Genomic DNA, 22125 nt, shown 5'->3' on the forward strand with positions numbered 1-22125 from the left:
TTGTGGGTAACGGAAGGTTGGGTTAAAAGAATGTGACACACTGTGAAGGATGGTTGAGGCGTGGCCCTGCTCCAGAACCTAAGTTAACATATTAACATCATATTGGAAATGGCATACAGGTGTGTGGAGATCAAGATATATATGAAACAGCTGAGGAGAGTGAAAGCAGGGACCTAAGGGGAGGAGACTAATTAACACAGAAGCAGAACATAGATACACAGAAACACTAGGGAGAATCTAACAGAGACAATATGTAAAAGAATACAAGAATGACCTAAAATGGCAACAATTAGAGAACCTCATGAATAACAGGGAAATGATAAAAACAAGGATAAATGAGAACCAAACCCTAACACCTAAGGATCAAAACACTACGCCCATCAGAAATAGACAGTACCTCAACCAATCCTTCTAATGTAAGACTTAAATATTTTTGTTTTGACAAGTATGCGATTAAAATAAGATATTCAACTCAGTATTTTGTGCATTTATGGTGCACATTCTATGGTCAAACTTACATAAACCATGAATAAATCTCAGCATGGTATGTACGTAAGAAATATTTCTAACTGCCAAATTTATCATAACCAGTAACATTTGTATATGCACAGTTATAGAAATTACACCTGGAACTTGTCCTAATTTTATACATGGGTCCAAATCTATAATTGTTGATGCATGAGGCATATTGTGTCTAGCGCATGCGCGTACAAACATTATTAAGTATAAAAACAAAGGAAAGATATGAAGACAGTAACAAAAAATATTAGATTGCAAAATAAGACATTAAATGACAACATGCAACTGAACATTAAGATGTGTTTTACTGTATAATGATGACTTATTTAATTCATATTTGTCACATATGTCAAGCTATGTGTTTCATTTAGTTTAAGTACCGAAGTACTGAGGATGATTTTGTGTTTCCTTTGTGTTCGATGGTAGATTTTTTACTGCAAAGCATAGTGTGTGTAAACCAGAGTTTGTAGCGGTGATTAGCTTAGATAGACGACATCAAACATGAAAAAACTAATTTTATAAATAATGCATAGGCTGAATGTCTAAGCAGATTCATAATCACGCTCAGGATGCAATCTAAAAGAAAGATTTTGTGGCTTCATCACATAAATGTATCATGAGAAATTAAAAATACTGTGATACGGTATATAATTGTCAAATTATTACATAAAAGATTCAGTCCAAAACAGAGTTTGTTTTTCAGTCACAACAGACACCTTATTAATTCTTTCTGTTGCATAAAGCTTCTCATTACTGAGCCTTTGATATTTCCGGTGATATTAGTTTTCTGATGCTTGACATTCATTTATATGTACATTAGTAAGATCTCTGTTGCAGTTTTGTAAGTTCTTTTTCTTCTAACACATTCCCCTGATAAATTTACAAAGGTCGTGAAACCAAGGGGTTCTATGCCGAAAGTGTTACTAAACTAGCCAGTTTTACAACAAAAAGCTTTCTGTTCAGAACTTTCTTTTTTTCTTGTCTTATTGGTGCTATTAGCTGTTTCTATCTGATCACAACCGAAATGCATAAAACCAATTATTATTCTTTTCTCTCTGATGGGCTTTGCAATTGAATTAAAATTAAACACTAGATGGATACAGTAGTGAACACCTGTTTTTACTGGGCTGATTTACAGTGTGTAAACTGAGGAAAATGTAGTTATTTTACTACAGTTGACCTAACTTCAGGACATTCCTAGAATTATATAGAAAAAAAGAAAAATTGCTCAAGTTTTTGAAGTGCTATGGATATATGCCTGTATGCTACCTATTGATTTTAACAAATAGCAAGCAAGTTTATGCTTAAAGAAGGTAATTGTTGTCCGACAATTTATTGTGACAACAACATTCAAGGTTAAACAACATTCAGGTAAAACCATGTAACCCACCGCATTGGTGCTCATTTTTTAAACGTGTGAACGGCAGACAAATTGGTGTATGCACATTTTCATGTTGATTTTAGGGTGTATCAGCTTGGATGAGAGTAGAGGATTTGCTCAATTCTAACGTCATGCTTCAGGCCACATACATAGGTTTGTGGATGTGTGGTGCAGATGAAAACATCATGCAATTTCAGGGAGACAGAAGTCAATAGTGGTGCAAAATAGTGTTTAGCAGAGCAAGCAGTACATGGTTGCATAATAATAATAATAATAATAATAATACATTTTATTTAATAGGCGCCTTTCTGGCACTCAAGGTCACCTTACAATGAATACAAATCAATATTAAAAACAAGAACAAATAAAAAATAAAATAAAAAAATATTAACACAGCGATCAAGCAGTTAAAATGTTACAGTGTGAAATAATCAAGTGCAGAAGGCAGTCCTAACCAAGTGAGTCTTTAGTGAAGATTTGAATTGAGAAAGTGTTCCTTAAATTGGTCGGTAGAGAGTTCCAGAGCCGAGGAGCAGAGCGGCTGAAGACTCTATCCCTCTATGGTGGTGAGACGGGCAGAGGGAATAGACGAGGACGATCTGAGAGTGCAAGAGGGAGTAGCAACGTTGAGAAGATGGGATAGATAAGGTGGAGCGAGATTATGGACAACCTTGAAAGTGAGAAGAATGATTTTAAAGTCTACGGAACTTGATGGGGAGCCAGTGGAGCTCTGACAGAACAGGAGTGATGTGATGGAAGGAAAGGGTTCTAGAGATGATAGGGGCAGCTGAGTTTTGAACTAGTTGAAGCTTATGAAGTGATTTGTGTGGAAGACCGAACAGGAAGGAATTGCAGTAATCAAGACGGGAAGTGACAAGGCTATGAACGAGGATGGCAGTAGTATGTGAAGTGAGGGAGGGGCGAAGGTGACTGATATTTCGCAGATGAAAATAGGCAGACCGGGTCATGTTATTGATGTGAGATTGGAAAGAGAGAGTACTGTCGAGGACGACACCCAAACTCTTTACCTGAGGCGAAGGGGAAACAGAGCAGTTGTCAATATCAATGGAAAAAACGTTTGTTTTGGATAATGTGGTTTTTGTGCCAATTTGGAGAACCTCAGTTTTTTCACTGTTTAATTTGAGAAGATTGGTGGAAAACCATGATTTTATTTCAGCCATACAGTCAGTAAGGGAGGTAGACGGAATGTTGGGAATGGGTTTGCAGGAAAAATAGAGCTGGGTATCATCCATGTAACAGTGGAAACTAATATAGTGTTTCCGAAAGATATGGCCAAGGGGGAGGAGGTAGATTATGAAAAGAAGGGGACCCAGGACAGACCCTCGGGGCACACCGGAAATGACAGAAGAAGGCTGAGAAGAAAATGCTTTTAGCTGAATAAATTGAGAGCGATGGGAGAGATATGATTTAAACCACTTTAGAGGGGTCTGAGTAATACCAATGGAGGAACGTCTATTGAGGAGGGTGGCGTGACAAATGGTGTCAAATGCTGCACTTAGCTCAAGGAGAATAAGGATGGAAAGTAAGCCTGAGTCAGCTGCCATGAGGAGGTCATTGGTGACTTTTATGAGAGCAGTTTCTGTACTATGGAGAGGGCGGAAACCAGATTGGAACTGTTTATACAGGTTATTATGAGATAAGTATGTGTGAAGTTGAGTTGCTACTACTTTTTCTAGAATTCTGGAGATGAAGGGTAGATTAGAAATTGGTTGAAGATTATTGAAGTTAGTGGGATCTGCACCAGGTTTTTTCAGAATAGGACTGATCACTGCAGTTTTGAATGAAGCAGGAACAGTTCCAGTGGAAAGAGAGGAATTTATAATAGTAGAAATGTTAGAAACCAATGAGGGAAGACAGGCTTTAACTAGCACTGAGGGGAGAAGGTCTAACTGACAGGTGGATGACAGGTTTAAGCTTCTGGATGATATCTGAGATTTCTGGGTGGGAGATGAAAGAAAGAAAAGAAATAAGCGGGAGGAGAGAGTTCAGAGGTAACATTGGAAGTTGGTTGTACACTAAGATGATGGTGAATTTTCTGGATTTTTTCATTAAAGAAAGACATGAGTGAGTTACAAAAGTTAGTTGAGTACAGATGAGGAGAAAAAAAGTCTGGGGCTTGAGTAATATTCTTATATAATGAGAATAGTGACATTGAATTTCCTTCATTAGAGCAGATTGTATCAGTGTAGTAATTGGATTTTGTTTGAGTAATACAGTCCTTGTAGTGCAGCATGTGGTTTTTGTACATGTCTTTATGAACAGAAAGTCCAGTTTTCTTCTGAAGCCGCTCAAATTGCTTAGGCCTTCATGAGTCGAAGTTCAGAGGTAAACCAGGGGGCAGAACGGGAGAAGGAGACAGATTTAGTTTTTAGCGGAGCCAGGGAATCGAGTACAGAACGAAGACCAATATTGTAGTGTGATACCAGTTCGTCAAGGGTGGTTACATTATGAATATCCATTTTGGAGTTAATGTTAGCGGAGAGGGAATCTAAGTTGATGTCCTTATTTTTGCGGACGGAAATGATACGGTGGGCCCAATGGGGGATGGCCTCGTGTCTCTCATTCGGGCTTGGCCCGGCCGGGTCCCGCAAGGAGCGACCCGGCCACCAGGCGCTCTCCAGCGAGTCCTGACCCCAGGCCTGGCTCCAGGGTGGGACCCCGGCTACGCCGTACCAGGCGACGTCATGTGCCTCAATATTTTTTGTCCTCATGAGGGATTCTTGAACCGCTCTTTGTCTGACCCATCACCTAGAGCCTGTTTGCCATTGGAGACCCTACCAAGGGCATTTAGGCCCCAGACATCTTAGCCTCTAGGATCATTTGAGCACTCAAACCCCTCCACCACGTTAAGGTGGCAGTTCAAGGAGGGGCATCTGCAAAAAGAAGAGACGAAATCCACTGGTCCCCAAACCAGACTCCCTCCAGCCCTTGGCTGCGTCTAGAAATCCTGTCCATAAAAGTTATGAACATGACCGGTGACAAAGGGCAGCCCTGCCGGAGTCCAACATGCACCGGGAACAGGTCCGACTCAGTGCCAGCAATGCGGACCAAACTCCTGCTCTGCTCGTACAGGGACCGGATGGCCCTTAATAAAGGGCCCCTGATTCCATACTCCTGGAGCACCCCCCACAGGGCATCACGAGGGATAGTCAAATGCCTTCTCCAGGTCCACAAAACACATGTGAACCAGTTGGGCAAACTTCCATGAACCCTCGAGCACCCTGTAGAGGGTATAGAGCTGGTCCAGTGTTCCATGGCCGGGACGAAAACCACACTGCTCCTCCTGAAGCCGGGGTTCGACTATCGCCCAGACTCTCCTCTCCAATACCCTGGCGTAGGCCTTACCGGGGAGGCTGAGGAGTGTGATCCCCCTGTAGTTGGAACACACCCTCCGGTCACCCTTCTTATGAAGGGGGACCACCACCCCAGTCTGCCAGTCCAGAGGCACTGTCCCCGTCCGCCACGCAATGTTGAAGAGGTATGTCAACCATGACAACCCAACAACATCCAGAGACTTGAGGTACTCAGGGCGGATCTCATCTACCCCCGAATCCTTGCCACCGCGGAGCTTTTTAACCACCTCGGTGACTTCAGCCTGGGAGATTAAAGAGTCCAGCCCCGAGTCCCCACCCTCTGTTTCCACCAGGGAATGCGTGATGGCAGGATTGAGGAGATCCTCGAAGTACTCCTTCCACCACCCGATAATGTCCTCAGTCGAGATCAGCAGCCTCCCGCCCCCACTATAAACAGTGTTGGCGAAGCACTGCTTCCCCCTCCTGAGGCGCCGGACGGTTTGCCAGAATCACTTCGAGGCCAACCGGTAGTCCTTCTCCATGGCCTCACCGAACTCCTCCCAGGCCCGAGTTCTTGCCTCTGCCACAGCCCGGGCCGCAGCACGCTTGGCCTCACGGTACCCGTCAGCCGCCTCAGGAGTCCCACAAGCCAACCACAGCCGATAGGACTCCTTCTTAATCTTGACAGCATCCCTTACTGCCGGTGTCCACCACCGGGTTCTGGGATTGCCGCCGCGACAGGCACCGCAGACCTTACGGCCGCAGCTATGGGCAGCAGCATCGACAATAAATGCGGAGAACATGGTCCACTCGGACTCTATGTCTCCAACATCCCCCGGGATCTGGTCAGAGTTCTCCCGGAGGTGGGAGTTGAATACATCCCTCGCCGAGGGCTCCGCCAGGCGTTCCCAGCAGACCCTCACTATGCGCTTGGGCCTGCCAAGTCTGTCCGGCTTTCTCCACCTCCAGCGGATCCAACTCACCACCAGGTGGTGATCAGTGGACAGCTCAGCCCGTCTCTTCACCCGAGTGTCCAAAACATGCGGCCGAAAGTCTGATGATACGACAACAAAGTCGATCATTGACCTCCTGCCTAGGGTGTCCTGGTGCCAAGTGCACTGATGGACACCCTTATGTTTGAACCTGGTGTTCATTATGGACAAGCCATGACTAGCACAGAAGTCCAATAACAAAACACCACTCGGATTCAGATCGGGGAGGCCATTCCTCCCGATCACGCCTCTCCAGGCGTCACTGTCATTTCCCACGTGGGCGTTGAAGTCCCCCAGCAGAATAATGGAGTCCCCGTGTTGGGCACTATCCAGCACCCCCAACAGGGACACCAAGAAGGTCGGGTACTCTGCACTGCCGTTCGGCCCGTAGGCACAAACAACAGTGAGAGACCTATCCCCGACCCGTAGGCGCAGGGAAACGACCCTCTCATCCACTTGGGTAAACCCCAACACGAGACGGCTGAGCTGGGGGGCAACAAGCAAACCCACACCAGCCCGCCGCCTCTCCCCTTGGGCCACTCCAGAGTAGAAGAGAGTCCAACCCCTCTCAAGGAGATGGGTTCCATAGCCCACGCTGTGCGTGGAGGCAAGCCCGACTATTTCTAGTCGATATCTCTCGACCTCCCGCACAAGCTCAGGCTCCTTCCCCCCCAGCGAGGTGACATTCCACGTCCCTAGAGCCAGCATAAGCATTCGGGGATCGGGCCACTGAGGTCTCCACCTTCGTCCGCCACCCAATCCTCTTTGCACCAGTCCCTCAGATGACGTGGTCCTGCTGGCCCCCTCTAGCCAAGACCTACAGCATGCGCTGGGGCGGTTCACAGCCGAGTGTGAAGTGGCTGGGATGAAGATCAGCTCCTCCAAGTCCGAGGCCATGGTACTCGACCGTAAAAGGGTGGCTTGACCTCTTCATGTTGGAGGGGAGTTCCTGCCTCAAGTGGAGGAGTTTAAGTATCTTGGGGTCTTGTTCACGAGTGGGGGAACAATGGAGCGGGAGATCGACAGACGGATCGGTGCGGCTGCCACAGTAATGGGGGCATTGTGCCGGTCCGTTGTGGTGAAGAGAGAGCTGAGCCAAAAGGCAAAGCTCCCAATTTACTGGTCGGTCTACGTTCCTACCCTCACCTATGGCCATGAACTTTGGGTCATGACCAAAAGAACGAGATCCCGGATACAAGCGGCTGAAATGAGTTTCCTCCATAGGGTGGCCGGGCACTCCCTTAGAGAAAGGGTGAGGAGCTCAGCCATTCAGGAGGGGCTCGGAGTAGAGCCGCTGCTCCTCCACATTGAGAGGAGCCAGTTGAGGTGGCTCGGGCATCTTTACCGGATGCCTCCTGGACGCCTTCCTCGGGAGGTGTTCCAGGCACGTCCCACCGGGAGGAGGCCCAGGGGACGGCCCAAGACACGCTGGAGGGCTCCACCCGGGGGAGCTGGAGGAGGTGTCTGGGGAGAGGGACGTCTGGGCGTCTCTGCTGAGTCTGCTGCCCCTGCGACCCGGTCCCGGATAAGCGGAAGACGACGAGAACGAGAACGAAATGATACGGGGCAGTTTAGTGATGGACAGAGAGAGTCTGACATTAAATGAGAGGAGAAAATGGTCTGTTATAGGTAGTTCCTCAGCAGTACGATCAAAAAGGGCAGCTGATTAAATCCAAAATGTGACCCTTAGAGTGAGTGGGAATGTCAGTGTACTGCTGGAGTCCAAAGCCTTCAAGACAACACATGAGGTCTCTGGTGAGAGGGTTATTAATATTGTCCATATGAATATTAAAATCACCCAGCACAATGTTATTTGAAGAAAGAGTGGAGAGGTGAGTGAGCACAGTAGCAAAGTCATTTCAAAATTCGCTGTTTGGTTTTGGAAGGCGATAGATAACTGTAATGATGGTGGGAGTAGATCCAGACAGTTTGCACACGGTCGATTCAAAAGAAGAGAAGGTAGGAAGAGTCAACGACGAGACTTTCCACTTCTCGTTATGAATTATGACGAGACCTCCTCCCTCCCTCCGGCCGTCTTACGTTGAGGGCAGCGAGAAGTGGACCAGATGGATTTTATTGCCTTCGAGGAGTCTTCCTGGACATTCCGACGAGACCCACGGTGAATATATCTCCGGCATAGCAGAAATGTTATATCCGATTGATGTAGTAGTGAAGCCGGCAGAGGTGCAGACAGGTGGAAACGCAACCGAAGGAGCTCAGCAGCAGAGTACTGGAACAGACCTGTCACAGGTTGGTGAATGAATGCCAGAGATGCCCAGAGAAACACCGACCAGATATGTATCTTTCCGGTGAGCATTGTAGATAAAAACCACAGGGCAGTTTGGACAGGTAAGCAGAGGTTGACGTTGTGAAACCCGTGAGGCTAACACGCCAGTCTTGACAGTATAGATTAAGTATTTCTTTGTCCAGATGAAAGTGATTGCTTAGACCATAGTCTAAGAATGCTTTAAAGCTTCAAAAAGTTGAGTATAATCAAATGTTACCTGTGTCAAAAATGTATTTACTGGCGAGCAGCGGCAGCCAGTCGCGCCAGCGTTCACCCGCACAGCTGTTGGAAATCATGGGTGTGGCCCAGCCCATGACACGCATAAGCGTGTCATGGGCTGGGCCAAGCTGTGTCATTGTATTAGTCTGAATATTATGGGACATGTAAACAGAGACTGATAAATTGCATAATTGCCTGCTTATTTGACAGGATGGAGGATGCTAGAACCTACTTCTATCTTCTAAAATAGAAAACAAACAGCTGTTTTCTGTGCTTGGGATTTCTCATCATAAAAGAATCTTCATGATAGTGAAAACAAATTAATTACATGGTTCAAAGCTTGTCAAAATGCACCTATGCTAAAATCTAGAACTCCATTTAAGGAGTGTTTCAATTTTGTAACCCTGCTCTTCGGTTTAGTGGCAGCAGGCCATTTCCCATCCATTGTGGAGCTGTACTTCAGGGGAACTGAACGGGGGATGTGGCTGCAATGGATCAGAGCTACTCCATTGTACATGCCCAACAAAATTTGTCATTTTGACCTGTGCAGTTCTGAACAATGTTGTTCTGGACAGGTGGACTTAATTTGGTGCTTCACAGCATGAGACTAAGGGCTGTAAGAGGGACAGATTGTCAGTTGACCCCTCTAAAACATGACTGTTTCGCAAGTATGCTATTTAAATAATGTCTGGTCATTTTAATTTGCATAGAATTTCTTTGTGTGAGGAACAATGTTTTTGGTTTGGATTGTGTCTTTTAATAAGGCTTAGTTGTGACACTAAATCTGAGAGAAATATGTTCTTTTATACTGTCTTTCGTTAATATATGTACCACAAATTCTGTGGTTGAGGCCACCAAAACCATGAATCAAAAGGTGGCAGAAATCACATGTGGAACTTGTTTTAAGATAATTTCTGCAACTAAGTCTATGCCAGCTTTGATAATTGAGGCTTGCATAAATCTAACTTCAAGCTGAAAAAATATATATAAAATATTTTAAAACACAGAAGCAGGTGGTTGAGAATTAAACATTCTCCATGTGACAATAATTCTATGTTTCATGTTGTGACTGATAATATTTATTTTTTAATATTTTTTATTATTAAATTACTTTATTTATTTTCTTACAGGCCCTTCCTTGTAATATTTTCACAAGAATGTATATATTTGTACAAAGCCTGTATGAAATAATCTGACAGGAAAGTACAGGGCAGAGTATCTAGGTGCTTTCTGAGTAGCTCCTATTCAGAATATAAGAGCTTCATCACAACAGGGTCACACTGGCAGAATCTATCACTGTGTTGTGTTGTCTGTGTACCATTAGAGGCTATGTGCAGCATCATGATTGTTTGTTCAGTCTTCATAAATTCTCCTTCATAGCTTTTCTTAGTGTCATGATTTCTTTCCACCAAGGTGAAGGAAAAGTGCTCAGGGAGAGACAAACAACATTAATCTCATCTTTTATGAGTGGTCCTATACTTTCATACATTCTAGTCTGATTTGCTTCCTGTTTGTCTTTCCTTTCCCACCAGAATTTCCTCATGAGTACTCAGTTTTAGTTATCTTCATATGTTCTGGATACTAAATATATTCTCCTGTCTTTTTCTTGGTTGTTTGTGCATGATCTCAGTCTGTTCCAAACTTTGATTCTGCTCTACCATCCATAATTTCTAATGTAGTGTATGTTCCTTGGGATTTTATTATGGGTTTTAGTGTCGGCTCTGTCCTTTTGTAGGTCAGGGAAGTGTAGAGGCCAGTCAATAATATAATTTCCTTCATCTTCCAGGAACTGCCTGCATACTCCTATCACATGAGGTCAGACATTATCATGCACCAGGAGGAACCCAGGACCCACTGCGACAGTGATTGGTTTTACAGTGTGTTTGAGGATTTAATCATAATGCCTAATGGTAGACAGGGTTCCATTATTTATCCTGTCCAGGTCTGTGCGTCCCTCCATGGGTATGCCTCCCCAGACCAACACTGTCCCACCACCAAACCAATCATGCTGAACAATGATCCAAGCAGCATAACGTTTACCGCAATTTCTCCATATCCTTTCATGTCTGTTACATGAGCTCAGAGAGAAGATGCTGTCATCTGTGAAAAGAACAGGGTGCTAGTGTCGAACCTGCAAGCTCAGGTATTCTCTGACAAATGCCAGTCGAGCTTCACAGTGCTGGGCAGTGAGCACATGACCTACAAGAGGCCCCTCAGGCCACCATTAGTCTGTTTCTAATGGTTTGGTCAGAGATAAGCATGCCAGTGGCCCACTGGCATCATTTCCATGTGTTCCCTTGTGTGAGGTCAGTCTGAGAGCTTCTCCAAGGAAAAATGTCCGTGGCTCCCACCTGCAAAACCATTCCTTTTTTTGTCTCATTGTCGCCCCTTTAGTGCACCTGGTGTTAATTTAGTTAACACCAAAACAGCTGACACTGATTAACAGCTCCCTCTCATTTTTGCCTGACCCGATCAATATTTCAGGAGTTTAACTGACTTGATATTATACTCTAAATTGTTGCTTTATTTTTTTTAGCAGTGTATTCATATATTTGATCATAGCTGGTTAAGCAAAAGCAGTTTTTTAATATAGACGATATGACTGAGCACTTAGGTACCCAAACTGTCAATGGTTGGCACAAACACTCAAATAAGTCAGTTTTCTTTTTGTTACTTGCATCTCTAGTCAATGTACACAATTGTTTCAGTGAATATTATAGGAAAATGGGGCCCACCAACTCTTGAGGCAAAGGAGGTTGTTCATTCCTATTCATGGTTAAATTAAAAGATAATTTTACTCTTTCTTTTTTGCAATCTAAACTGGCTGTAAATGCTTCCCTGGGGCATCTGAACAGCTGCTCCTGAAACCCTTGGAGTCACATACACCGACAGAAAGTGAGGTCTCCACGACCTTGCTGAGAAGGCTGAGCAAGGGAGCTTCTGGCTCTGAAGGAAGGACAAAGCATGTGGTAAAGCATGATCCTCGACAGGCCGCGGGCGTGATATGGAGACATTCCTACCATGGCTCCTCCACCTTGAGATGTTCTGGGGATAATGGAGTGAAATATAGTTGAAGGGTGGCCCCAGGCTGATGACTCTGTAGCCTGCACAGTGGCACTGTCAGAGGTGCAACAGGCAGAAATGTCAAGCAGGCATCATCATCTGTGCTTATACCTGATGATGTTTCTTACAAATTATCAAATACTTAGACTGGTCAGAAATAACCTAGATTGGTTTACAGTGAACATACTTTGAAAGTTATGAAACCTGTATTCTCGGGGCTGGCCCAAGACTCCACAGTGCCCTTAGCAAAATTTGACTTTGGGGCCCTGTATTTCTGCCACCAAATGGATTGTTACAATCAACAATCAGATCATTCACATGCCTACTATGAACTCATTGCAGTGTTGTTTACATTATCTCATAAATATATGATCTAGTGTTACTACTAAATGGACTGAACTTATATAGTACTTTTCCAGTCATACAGACCGCTCAAAGCGCTTTACACTAGAGCCACATTCACCCAATCACACACCAATACACAGATTGATAGGCAACTTGAGGTTAAGTGCCTTGCCCAGGGGCACATTGACATATGGCAGGAGGAAGCTGGAATCAAACCCACAACCTTCTGATTGCAAGACAACTACTCTTCCTACTCTTCCTTTCCCTCACCCACAGTTGAACCTGAGGATGTGAAGCGGCACTGAGCTGATTATGTGCCTCCAAAATACTCCCACAGTGATCCTGGAAAAGTTTCACATAACTTATGAGTTGTAAAAAATTATTTATTTTACTCATATAAATTACCATGCTCTGCAGCAAAAATACATCTCAAACAGTAACTAGAAACCATGTGGCCAGAAGCAAAAACATATTGCAAGCAAATGCATGGTGATGTTTTTGTGGAGCTAAATTGGGGCCATAAAATTTGTTTAAAAGAAATAAAAATGAACCTGAAAAATAAGTTTGTTCAAAAGAAAAAATAAAAGTATTTAAAGAATTTAAAAAGTATAAAAAGATTTAAAAATGAGTGTGGAAAAAAGAAACAACTTGAATCTGAAAAGCAGTTTTGAACTTTATTTTTCCCAGTTTTATCTTTTTTTTTCAGTTGCAGATCTTTTTTCCAGTTTTCAAATTTTTTTTTGTTGAGGTTCAAAATACTTTTTCAGATTCAATTTTTTATTTCTTTTGAACAAAATTTATGGCTCCAATTTAGCTAATGTTTTAATTAATGTTTGCTATGAAATGTTAGCATAAACTTTTTTTTGAAGCATAACAAAGCTAAAATATATAGGGCCAACCCCAAAAATCAACTCAGTCAATGTTAGAACTTAGTATGACACAAATACAAACACATTAGCATGAATATTTGACTATCTAACAAGCCAGCTAAAGATAAATTTCACAAATTTTTATCTAGCTTGCTAATTTTTCCACAAATCTCTGTGGTAAACGTTATATTACCAAGACATTTTTGTTTTTTATCTTCCTCTTTCTTTTCCCTGCCCCTGAAGGATGTGTCCTCATTGTTTTGCCTAACTGCCTTCCGCCTGCGCTTTGGAAATTTGGATGCACAGTGCCCATTGTCAGGAAACGCATACTACCGGTGCAGTGGAGCTTTTCAGCAGCAGCTCTCTGGCCTTCATAGAAATTATATGACAAACATGGCCCCAGGAGCAATTTTATATATTTTATTATATATTTATATATATATATATATATAATTGCTATATACATATATATAAAATCGCTCACCAGTTTAACTTGTTTTTTTCCTTTTCCTATATCCTTTTTGCTGTAGAGATGCTGGAGATGCAAAGTTAGAAGGAGACAATTCTACGCCATGAGTTGAGTGTGGGTTATGCTTAGTGACCTCCACTGTTCAGCTCATACAATGACTACTTACCTTCTAGTAGATGTACTTTGAGATGTGGGTAAAATGCTAGTTAAGGGTAAATAAGCTTCCAGTTAGTCTCACTCACATGTTTCTACTAGCTATATAACTGTTAAAAAAAATTCAAATGGCTTATTTGATGTTGAAGTTGTTTTATGAATAATGAGTCTATGGTTCATTACAAGTAATTATTCAGGCATGCAAAAATATACAGTATAGTATTTTATTTTTTTTTCATTCTTGGGACCCCCTAGTGGCCGTGGGGCCATAAGCAGCCGCTTAGTTTGATTCTGCCTTTGTGTATTGTGAATATACAAAAAATAACTATTTAAATGCATTTTTGTTTGGGGTTGGGGTACCTTAGAGTGAAACAAACCTCAAAATTGTACTACACAGACTAGTTACACGAGGACTAAAATACTCTACACTGATCATAGATTATTCATACCAAATCCATCATAAGAGAATTGTGAAAGAGGAACTTTTAATTATCAGGCAACATGATTTTTGCAAAGCACTATAAGGCTTTATCTTCTGTAGAAATTGCATTGTCTTTTTCAGTCTTTTCTTAAAAAAGGGAAAACAGAGAATAAATAGCTAATCAGTTTAAATGTGCCCTTTCACCCCACACTCCCACACCCTTTTAACAACCCTAGGTATTTCATTGCATGTATTGTTTTTCTTAGTTCACTTTAGCTTTTAAAAAAAGACAAACCATATATGAATTTTTTTCCTCTAGTTTTAAGTATTACTCCTGTAGCTAATGTTATGTCTCATCCTATTTCTCCAGGTGACTTTTAGGAGAAAAATCGAAGAAGTACGTGAGAAAATATATAAGCTAAAATGAGACTGAAGTGAGAATCACATCTTTGTCTCCTAAACTCCAGAAGAGAAACAAAAAACTGTGAGCAGTAAAACTTTCCTCTGGGAGTCATTGGTCATTTCTAGCCTTTGCTATTACTGCTTGATAATTTTAGGAAAATGTATTTGACGTTATATAAAATATTTATCAAGGCAGAAATGCACCTCAAAAGCACTAACTTTCGTTTATTTGTATTTTTGGGCAATCCTAAATATCATTCTGAAAGTATTATTCCTTAACCCCACATTCCGAGACTGCTGAATTTATTCTAATTGTAAATAAAGCCCTTCCATAATTACATTGAAACAGCAAATTGTTAAGTATGTTGAACCATGGAACCATTTGTATCAGCTTTGACAACCAATGATTTCAAGAACCTTTCTATGATCTCTACTGTGAAGACAGTAGGCTGTGTTACTCCAAAAACTATTAGGCTATCTACCAGCAATAGGTTGCTCAGGGTTATTGGGTATTATAAACGATCATAGTCAGTCATATTTCTATAAACTGGCCCAAACAGGGACTAGAATCCCAATCAATAAAAAAGGTGTAATGTCGGCATGTGAGATTTCAGAATGTTGCAAATATTTATCTCCACAATTAATCAAAAATATTGAAATACAAAAAAGCGAAACAAATTGATACAGTATGATTAAGTACATGCTTTCTTTTAAGCCAGCTCACGTCAGGAAACATATTTGCATGCTCTTTCTGTTTTGAAGTCTGATCCTATTGTAAGTGGTTAGTGTACTGTAAAAGATGATCCACCTTTCTCTGTGAATGAGTGGTTATTTAATGAAGTAACTCAATGTGGACATTTTAATACACCGTTTTGTCCGTAAAAAGTTAACCCCTGTAATCATTATTTTTACTTTTGCAGTCGACCCTGTCAATATAAGGTTTTACACAGTGTGACAATTTCTTCTGATTGCCTGCATCCATGCTGAAGCAATATTTGAATTCAGAAGAGATGTATACTCATGCCATTTGTTTATACTTCACACTTTATTCATTTATTTATATACATTTTTAACTTAAACACCATGTACAGGTTTTTGTTTTCGTATGCAAAAATGATATTTTTTACAGCGTCTCAATTCAGCCACTCCTCCATCTCTATCTACCATCCACCAACCACTGCCTAATCCCCATCACCATTGGGCCATTTTTCATGTCAGTCAAAGCTGGGTGGGCGGGTCTCAAACAATCCACTCGTGCTCGAAACGCTGTGGACTGTGCGCCACGGCAGCCCAAGAGCAGTGCAGGCAGATGTAAGGAGACGGGAACGTTTATCCTGCTACCAGCAGAGCATTCTTATCAGCGCTTGCGGTCTATTGCTGATTTTTTTCAGAGTTCTTCTAACTAAGTGCATCCCAGATAACATCCACATTAGTGCTTCTAATTTTCTTTTAGAGGAGCGAGAATTTATCTCACAAACAAAACAGTCTAGGGATTGAAGACTGGGCTGTGTTAACCCAATTTCCCTGAGACGCACAGAAACCACGCTCCTGTAGGTCCACCTGGATAAGCTGAGGAAGCCGTCCGATCCCGGTTAGAGGTCCAGGAGGGAGACGGAGTGGAGAAATAAGCTCGAAAGACAGGAGCAACAAAGAAGCAGACAGGATGAACCTCAAGAGTCATTTGATTTTCACTCTCTACACTATTTATGGGATTCTGCTTAAAGGTGAGTCTGGGACGCGTGGTGTGTGCATGGAGTGTATGTGCGCATCATGTTTTCGTGTGCGCGTGTGTATGTTCCAGGTCAGCTGTTTGGGAGGATGAAGAAGGGGCAAAACGCGCGGTCACATGCGGATCCTAGCAGACGGGTGATGAGCTTCCTCTCTTTCTCTTACGCGCATGCACGTACGCGCTCACACGAACGCACTCGCTGCTTTTTTCATTGAAAACGCACACGTGCGTCTCTGCATGCTGTGTTTGCAGACGCTCGTGATGCACAGAGGACAGCGTCTTTTCCCTTAGATTTTGAGGTCCCTTCACGTTCGGGATGTTGGTGATGATGCGTGCATAACTGAATGAACAGAACCACGGGAAACTGACTTGCAGGACAGGGCGTCTCGTGCGCCTGCGGTATCTGGTTATGTCCTGTTTCCAAGCTGGTAATAAAAACAGACACTCCTCACAATGAAAACCCCAACCCCGCGGCTGTGTTTGACCTGCTCCTCTTGGGTAAGCCCTAGAGTCACTGTAAGCGTTTTTACGCACTCACATCTACTTGGTTTTCTGTATTCAGGAAATATATGTTTATTCATGAGTGGGACTTCTCTTATTTAATTTTAGTGAAGCTTGTATGTCTGAATGCAAACTAATACAAAAAAGAAAATAAAACTCGGACAAGACTGCTCTCTTTTCAATCTGTCCAGGAGTACTGATAATAAATGTCGTCCTCTCAGACTGAGCGTAACATAGCTCTTATTAAACATGCTGCGCCACTGTTTACTGTGTTTTTGAGCATATGAGACTAAAAGATCAAAAAGGATTTAAGAGGGATTTGCCGATATTGTGAGTGACATTCTGAACTCCCATATCCTGGTTTCAATAAATCGTCCTATAAACAGCTCCTGGCATTTAGAAAGGCAGGTGATCCGAGTGTAAACAGGAGGGGTGGGAGGGTTAGGGCGTGAAATCACTGGGGGGCAAGGTCACTGTTAGTGAGCCACGCAATTAACTTATTAACCGTGCATAGCTGTTTGTAAAATGGTTCAGTGTTTTTTATCAGCACACTGAACTAGTGATAGAATAGATTAGTAGAGGAAATAAGGATGTTAATGAAAAAGTGTGTACATTGTTTTTAGGTCTTCACAGAAAGATATGCTGTTGCTCTACAATTGCAATATCCCCAATAGGATAACAAATGACTAGTTTGTGGACACATACATACATTTTATATCTGTTATGCCTTCTAACATTCCATGCTTTGTACTGGAATTGTGCAGGATGACCTGAAAGTCTTGAAGAGCTAGCACAGAGTCCCAGAATACGTTCTGCCAACCAACAGTGTTAACCAACAGTAAATAACCAAGTTTCCTTCAATTGTATGGAGTAACTCAGCGCTTTCACCCTACAACCTGTACAGTGCACTGTTGGTCGGTTTGATGAAAGAAGGCTGTTACACTGTTCTCTTGCTTACAAGGACGATACATTTGGCTAATGTGAAATATTTCCAGTTCCTAGAGACACAGAAAGGGCTCCCCCATCACTCTTTGGGTAGCCTTGTCTTAGTTGGCAAGCTACAAGTAATTGAAACATGTAATATATTTACTTCTATCGCAGCCCATACCCAATCCTTAACGTGCTGCTGGGAGTTAACATGCCCAGACCCTTGCCTATTACCCAGCTTCATGGCACCTGACTTTGATGTTTCTCCCTTCAGGTAATGGGTACACCTGATCAGGATGCACCAATCACCCTGGCATACCTTCTTTTGGAGGTTTTCCAGGCCTGTCCTAAAGGGAGAAGTCCCAGTAGCAGCTGGAGAGACGGCACATCAATATGTAGCTAGATCAGGCTTGGGAACACTTTGGAATCCCTAAGAATGAGCTGGGAAATGCGACAGGGCCAAGGGATGCAATGGAGTTTTGACGAAAATTCAGAATGAAAGACTCACCTTCGCCGCCTCCACCTTCCAGTGACTTTTCGGGGCGTCTCCCAGCCTTCCAATCAGCATCCTGTCCGTCTGATTCTCCATCCAATCACCTTCTGATGCCTTGCTTTTAAAGGAGCTTCTACCGTGTTCATCTTCGCTTGTCAGCTGAGCTCATCCCTCCTCCACCCCACCTCCACCATCTTCCTTCACATCTACTCCTGGCTTCCTCGTTCCCTGGCCGCCAATCCACCACCAGTGTCGGATCAGGGGGAAGACATATTTAAATCTAAGCCTTACAAATTATCATCTTAGCTCATGTCATTCTCAGCATTCATGTCTTCCTCCCAGGTCCGAGCGCCAAAGAAATAACCATGTAATTTATCATCATTAAAACTTTTCTAATTGCCATCCCTCTCTTTGTGAGTCTTTTCAGATTGAATTAGTTTCTCTCCTGGACCCTGTTACCCCCACATCTCGGTCTCGTATAAGAAGACGACAATTCATAGATGGATCCTAACATGAAGGATATTTCCATCCTAAAGTTATATCCTGTTTACTCCAACATCATATCAAGATGTTGAGTATTTAAGGGATTGCATAGCAAATTTAGTAACATGAAAGGCATATTTAGCATCATCTTGACTTCAACTGCTGTTCTGCCTGAATGCAAAGGCAAACTCCAGATGAGAGATCATTGGTGCTTGATTCTCTTGATCATTTGTTGTAGCCGCTTTGAAGTGTTTGTGTGCTTATGAGACAAAAGAGCAGCCCTTTCTTTAATAAACCGACATGATTGAGGCCATTCTTGACTTAATGAATTGGTATGTAATGAGGCATCTTAGCGTGTATCTGATAGCTTCCACTGCAGACTTTATTGATGTTCACAAGCCCGTCTTCTCATTTTTGCTTTCTTTACACACTTGTTAGAAGTGCATGGGCATGTGTAATTTTCTGCTTGTGTGCATACATTCCTTCAAACATGCACTCTGTTTGTATAGTTCATGTTTGAAGAGGCCATAGTGAAGACATAACAACACACGCACAATCAGGCCAGTTCCTCTCCCTCTCTTGTCTTTACCCTGAAGAGGATAATACCAGGCTGCCTGATTTGAACAGTCATCTCTTGGTGTAAGACCTATTATTGCACAGGTTCGACACCGCAGGTAGTTCAGCCTCCTTCCGAATGAGGTCTATCAAGGAAAAGACATGGCCTATCCTCGCGCTCTGTAAATGACAGCTGTTTCAGCTCGTCTGGCCTTAACCCAGCTGGCATTGAGAGATCCAAAAGCACTAAATCTCTGTCGTAGAACAGACCTACACCGCAATATAGCGCCAGTGTGAGCTGTTGTGATGGAGGTCATTGTTTACCAACAGCTCGGGTTGTTAACATATTATCCAGTGTGTCTCGTGTGCCCATGCCATAGCCAGAGAAAACAGCCTGTTATGCAAATGGACTTCTTACGTAAGAGCTCAGGGCTGAGCAGCAAGAGAGGGGAGGTGGAGGCAGAGAGACATGAAGAAAGAAGTAGGGAAATGTTCAAGAATAGAGGAGTTGATAGAAGCGTAATGTGTGAGCAGAGGTGTGGAGAAGGAATGTACAATCTTCTCAACTAGAGTCTTTTTTCTGTGTGTGTGTGTGGGAGAGAGAAGGATGTGCACTGCTTGTTTGCTGTATGGATGCTTGTTTATCGCCGCTGCTCTCTCTGTTTTCTGTCGCTTTGCCTGCTTGGCAGTCGGTCGTTCTGAACTCTGATCTTGCTAGCCTAAATACAAACTCCTGCTGAGAGATGTGTTTATCCCCACAGTGAGACTAAGCTGCTGAAGGCTGACCCTCCATCCCTCTGTACTTCAGTCCATTCCTCCGTCGCTTCATCCTCCCATCCCCGGTGTGGAGCTTTGTACCACAGCAGCGTGGGAAAGCTTCTGATAACAAGCGTCCTTGTGTGTGTGTATATGTGTGTGTGTGTTTGCAGACCAACTGATTACACAGGAGAAACAAGATGTTCCCTCTTTCTTGCTTAGTTGCAATTTCCCTCTATCTGTGTCTGTTCTTTTTCATACATGGCACATTTAAGGCGCTCTGCACCTTATACCCACAGCACAGAGCTTTGCTGTGCTGGGAATCATCTGTAGTGCTGGCTCAGTGTGCATCAAGCAGACATTTGAATGCACACATACATACACACATGGAGTTCCACTGTGGGTTCACTGCAACTCTGCCAAGGGATTTCCCGTGATCAAAGCCAGTCTTTTGTTAGTCCAGGTGTTAAAAAAGTTAAAACAGAAAGGAGGAGGAGGAGGCTTGAGGGGAATGTGGCCGGATTCAAAGCTTACAAGCTCTTCGTGTCAAAGCAGAATGGCTCAAGAAAGAAAAGAAGATAGTGATGCTGTTTTGTGCATGCGTTAACCAGTACATTTGTGCAGATTATGCTTCCAAATGCACACTTATGACGGGCTAAGACTCTTATCCTGTGTGTTGACTTTAGATTTCCACTGCCTAGTTTGATTATTGAACTTATACCTGCTAAAATACTGTTGATCATTTATGTTTCAATAAAAATGATATAAAGCAATTATATTTTGTCATTGTCCGGTAGAAACGAGGAAGATGAGGATTAAACCATACCACTATGCAAGTAGATTCTCGAAAACATTAAGATGCATTTTACTAGAGATACGCCAATCACTATTCTGTGGTTGATTTATGATCTATGAGTTTTTTAAAGATTTGACCTATCATCTATTTTAGCCAATTCTGATTTCCATGAAATAGCTATAATAAAAGAATGGATAAGAAAAATGTATGAGAGGGCAATCGCTGTCAGTGTTTCCCCCAATTTTGTTTACTTTAGTGAGGAGGGGTAGGTGTTAGATGGACGTACACGAACACAGACACTTTAAGGAATCCTTGTATCTATATTAGCCAAATCTGCTTTTATTTCGAACAGAAAAGCATTAATTATTACGATGCTGCTGGTAGAATTATGTATTATATTGATTATTAGAGTTATAATAATATTGTCTAATACCTGAATTTATTGTTAGTGATGCAAATTTATATTGTATGTGAGTGTTGAGAGAATAAAAACTCGTACTCGTCGTCTTCCGCTTCATCCTGGACCGGGTCGCGGGGGCAGCAGACTCAGCAGAGACGCCCAGACGTCCCTCTCCCCAGACACCTCTTCCAGCTCCTCCATGGGGAGCCCAAGGCGTTCCCAGGCCAGCCGAGAGACATAGTCCCTCCAGCGTGTCCTGGGCCGTCCCCTGGGCCTCCTCCCGGTGGGACGTGCCTGGAAAACCTCCCGAGGAAGGCGTCCAGGAGGCATCCGGTATAGATGCCCGAGCCACCTCAACTGGCTCCTCTCGATGTGGAGAAGTAGCGGCTCTACTCCGAGCCCCTCCCGGATGGCCGAGCTCCTCACCCTACGGAGGAAGCTCATTTCAGCCGCTTGTATCCGGGATCTCGTTCTTTCGGTCATGACCCAAAGTTCATGGCCATAGGTGAGGGTAGGAACGTAGACCGACCGGTAAATCGAGAGCTTCGCTTTTCAGCTCAGCTCTCTTCACCACAACGGACCGGCACAGCGCCCCATTACTGTGGCAGCCGCACCGATCCGTCTGTCGATCTCCTACTCCATTTTTCCCTCACTCGTGAACAAGACCCCAACATACTTAAGCTTCTCTTCACACTCGGCCGCGAACCGCCCCAGTGCATGGTGTAGGTCTTGGATAGATGGGGCCAGCAGGACCGGATGGCCCCTAGTAAAGAGCCACCGATTCCATACTCCTGGAGCACCCCCCACAGGGCATCACGAGGGACACAGTCGAATGCTTTCTCCAGGTCCACAAAACACATGTGGACCGGTTGGGCAAACTCCCATGAACCCTCGAGTACCCTGTAGAGGGTATAGAGCTGGTCCAGTGTTCCACGGCCAGGACGAAAACCACACTGCTCCTCCTGAAGCCGGGGTTCGACTATCGGCCGGACTCTCCTCTCCAATACCCTGGCGTAGGCCTTACCAGGGAGGCTGAGGAGTGTGATCCCCC

General features: G+C 43.4%; 1 protein-coding gene across 3 annotated transcripts in view; it reads left to right on the plus strand.

The window, feature by feature from the left end:
• Positions 1-15707: 15707 nt before the first annotated feature.
• cadm2a (cell adhesion molecule 2a) overlaps positions 15708-22125 on the plus strand; it is a 397367-nt gene continuing 390949 nt past the window's right edge. For all 3 annotated transcript variants that reach the window (XM_047378822.1, XM_047378824.1, XM_047378823.1), the window contains exon 1: positions 15708-16158. In XM_047378822.1, coding sequence (XP_047234778.1) covers positions 16098-16158 — 61 coding nt within the window. In that variant the 5' untranslated portion in view covers positions 15708-16097. The remainder of the gene's footprint in view (positions 16159-22125) is intronic.

The sequence above is a fragment of the Girardinichthys multiradiatus genome, chromosome 11 (genome assembly GCF_021462225.1).
Source record: "Girardinichthys multiradiatus isolate DD_20200921_A chromosome 11, DD_fGirMul_XY1, whole genome shotgun sequence".
Lineage (NCBI taxonomy): Eukaryota > Metazoa > Chordata > Actinopteri > Cyprinodontiformes > Goodeidae > Girardinichthys > Girardinichthys multiradiatus.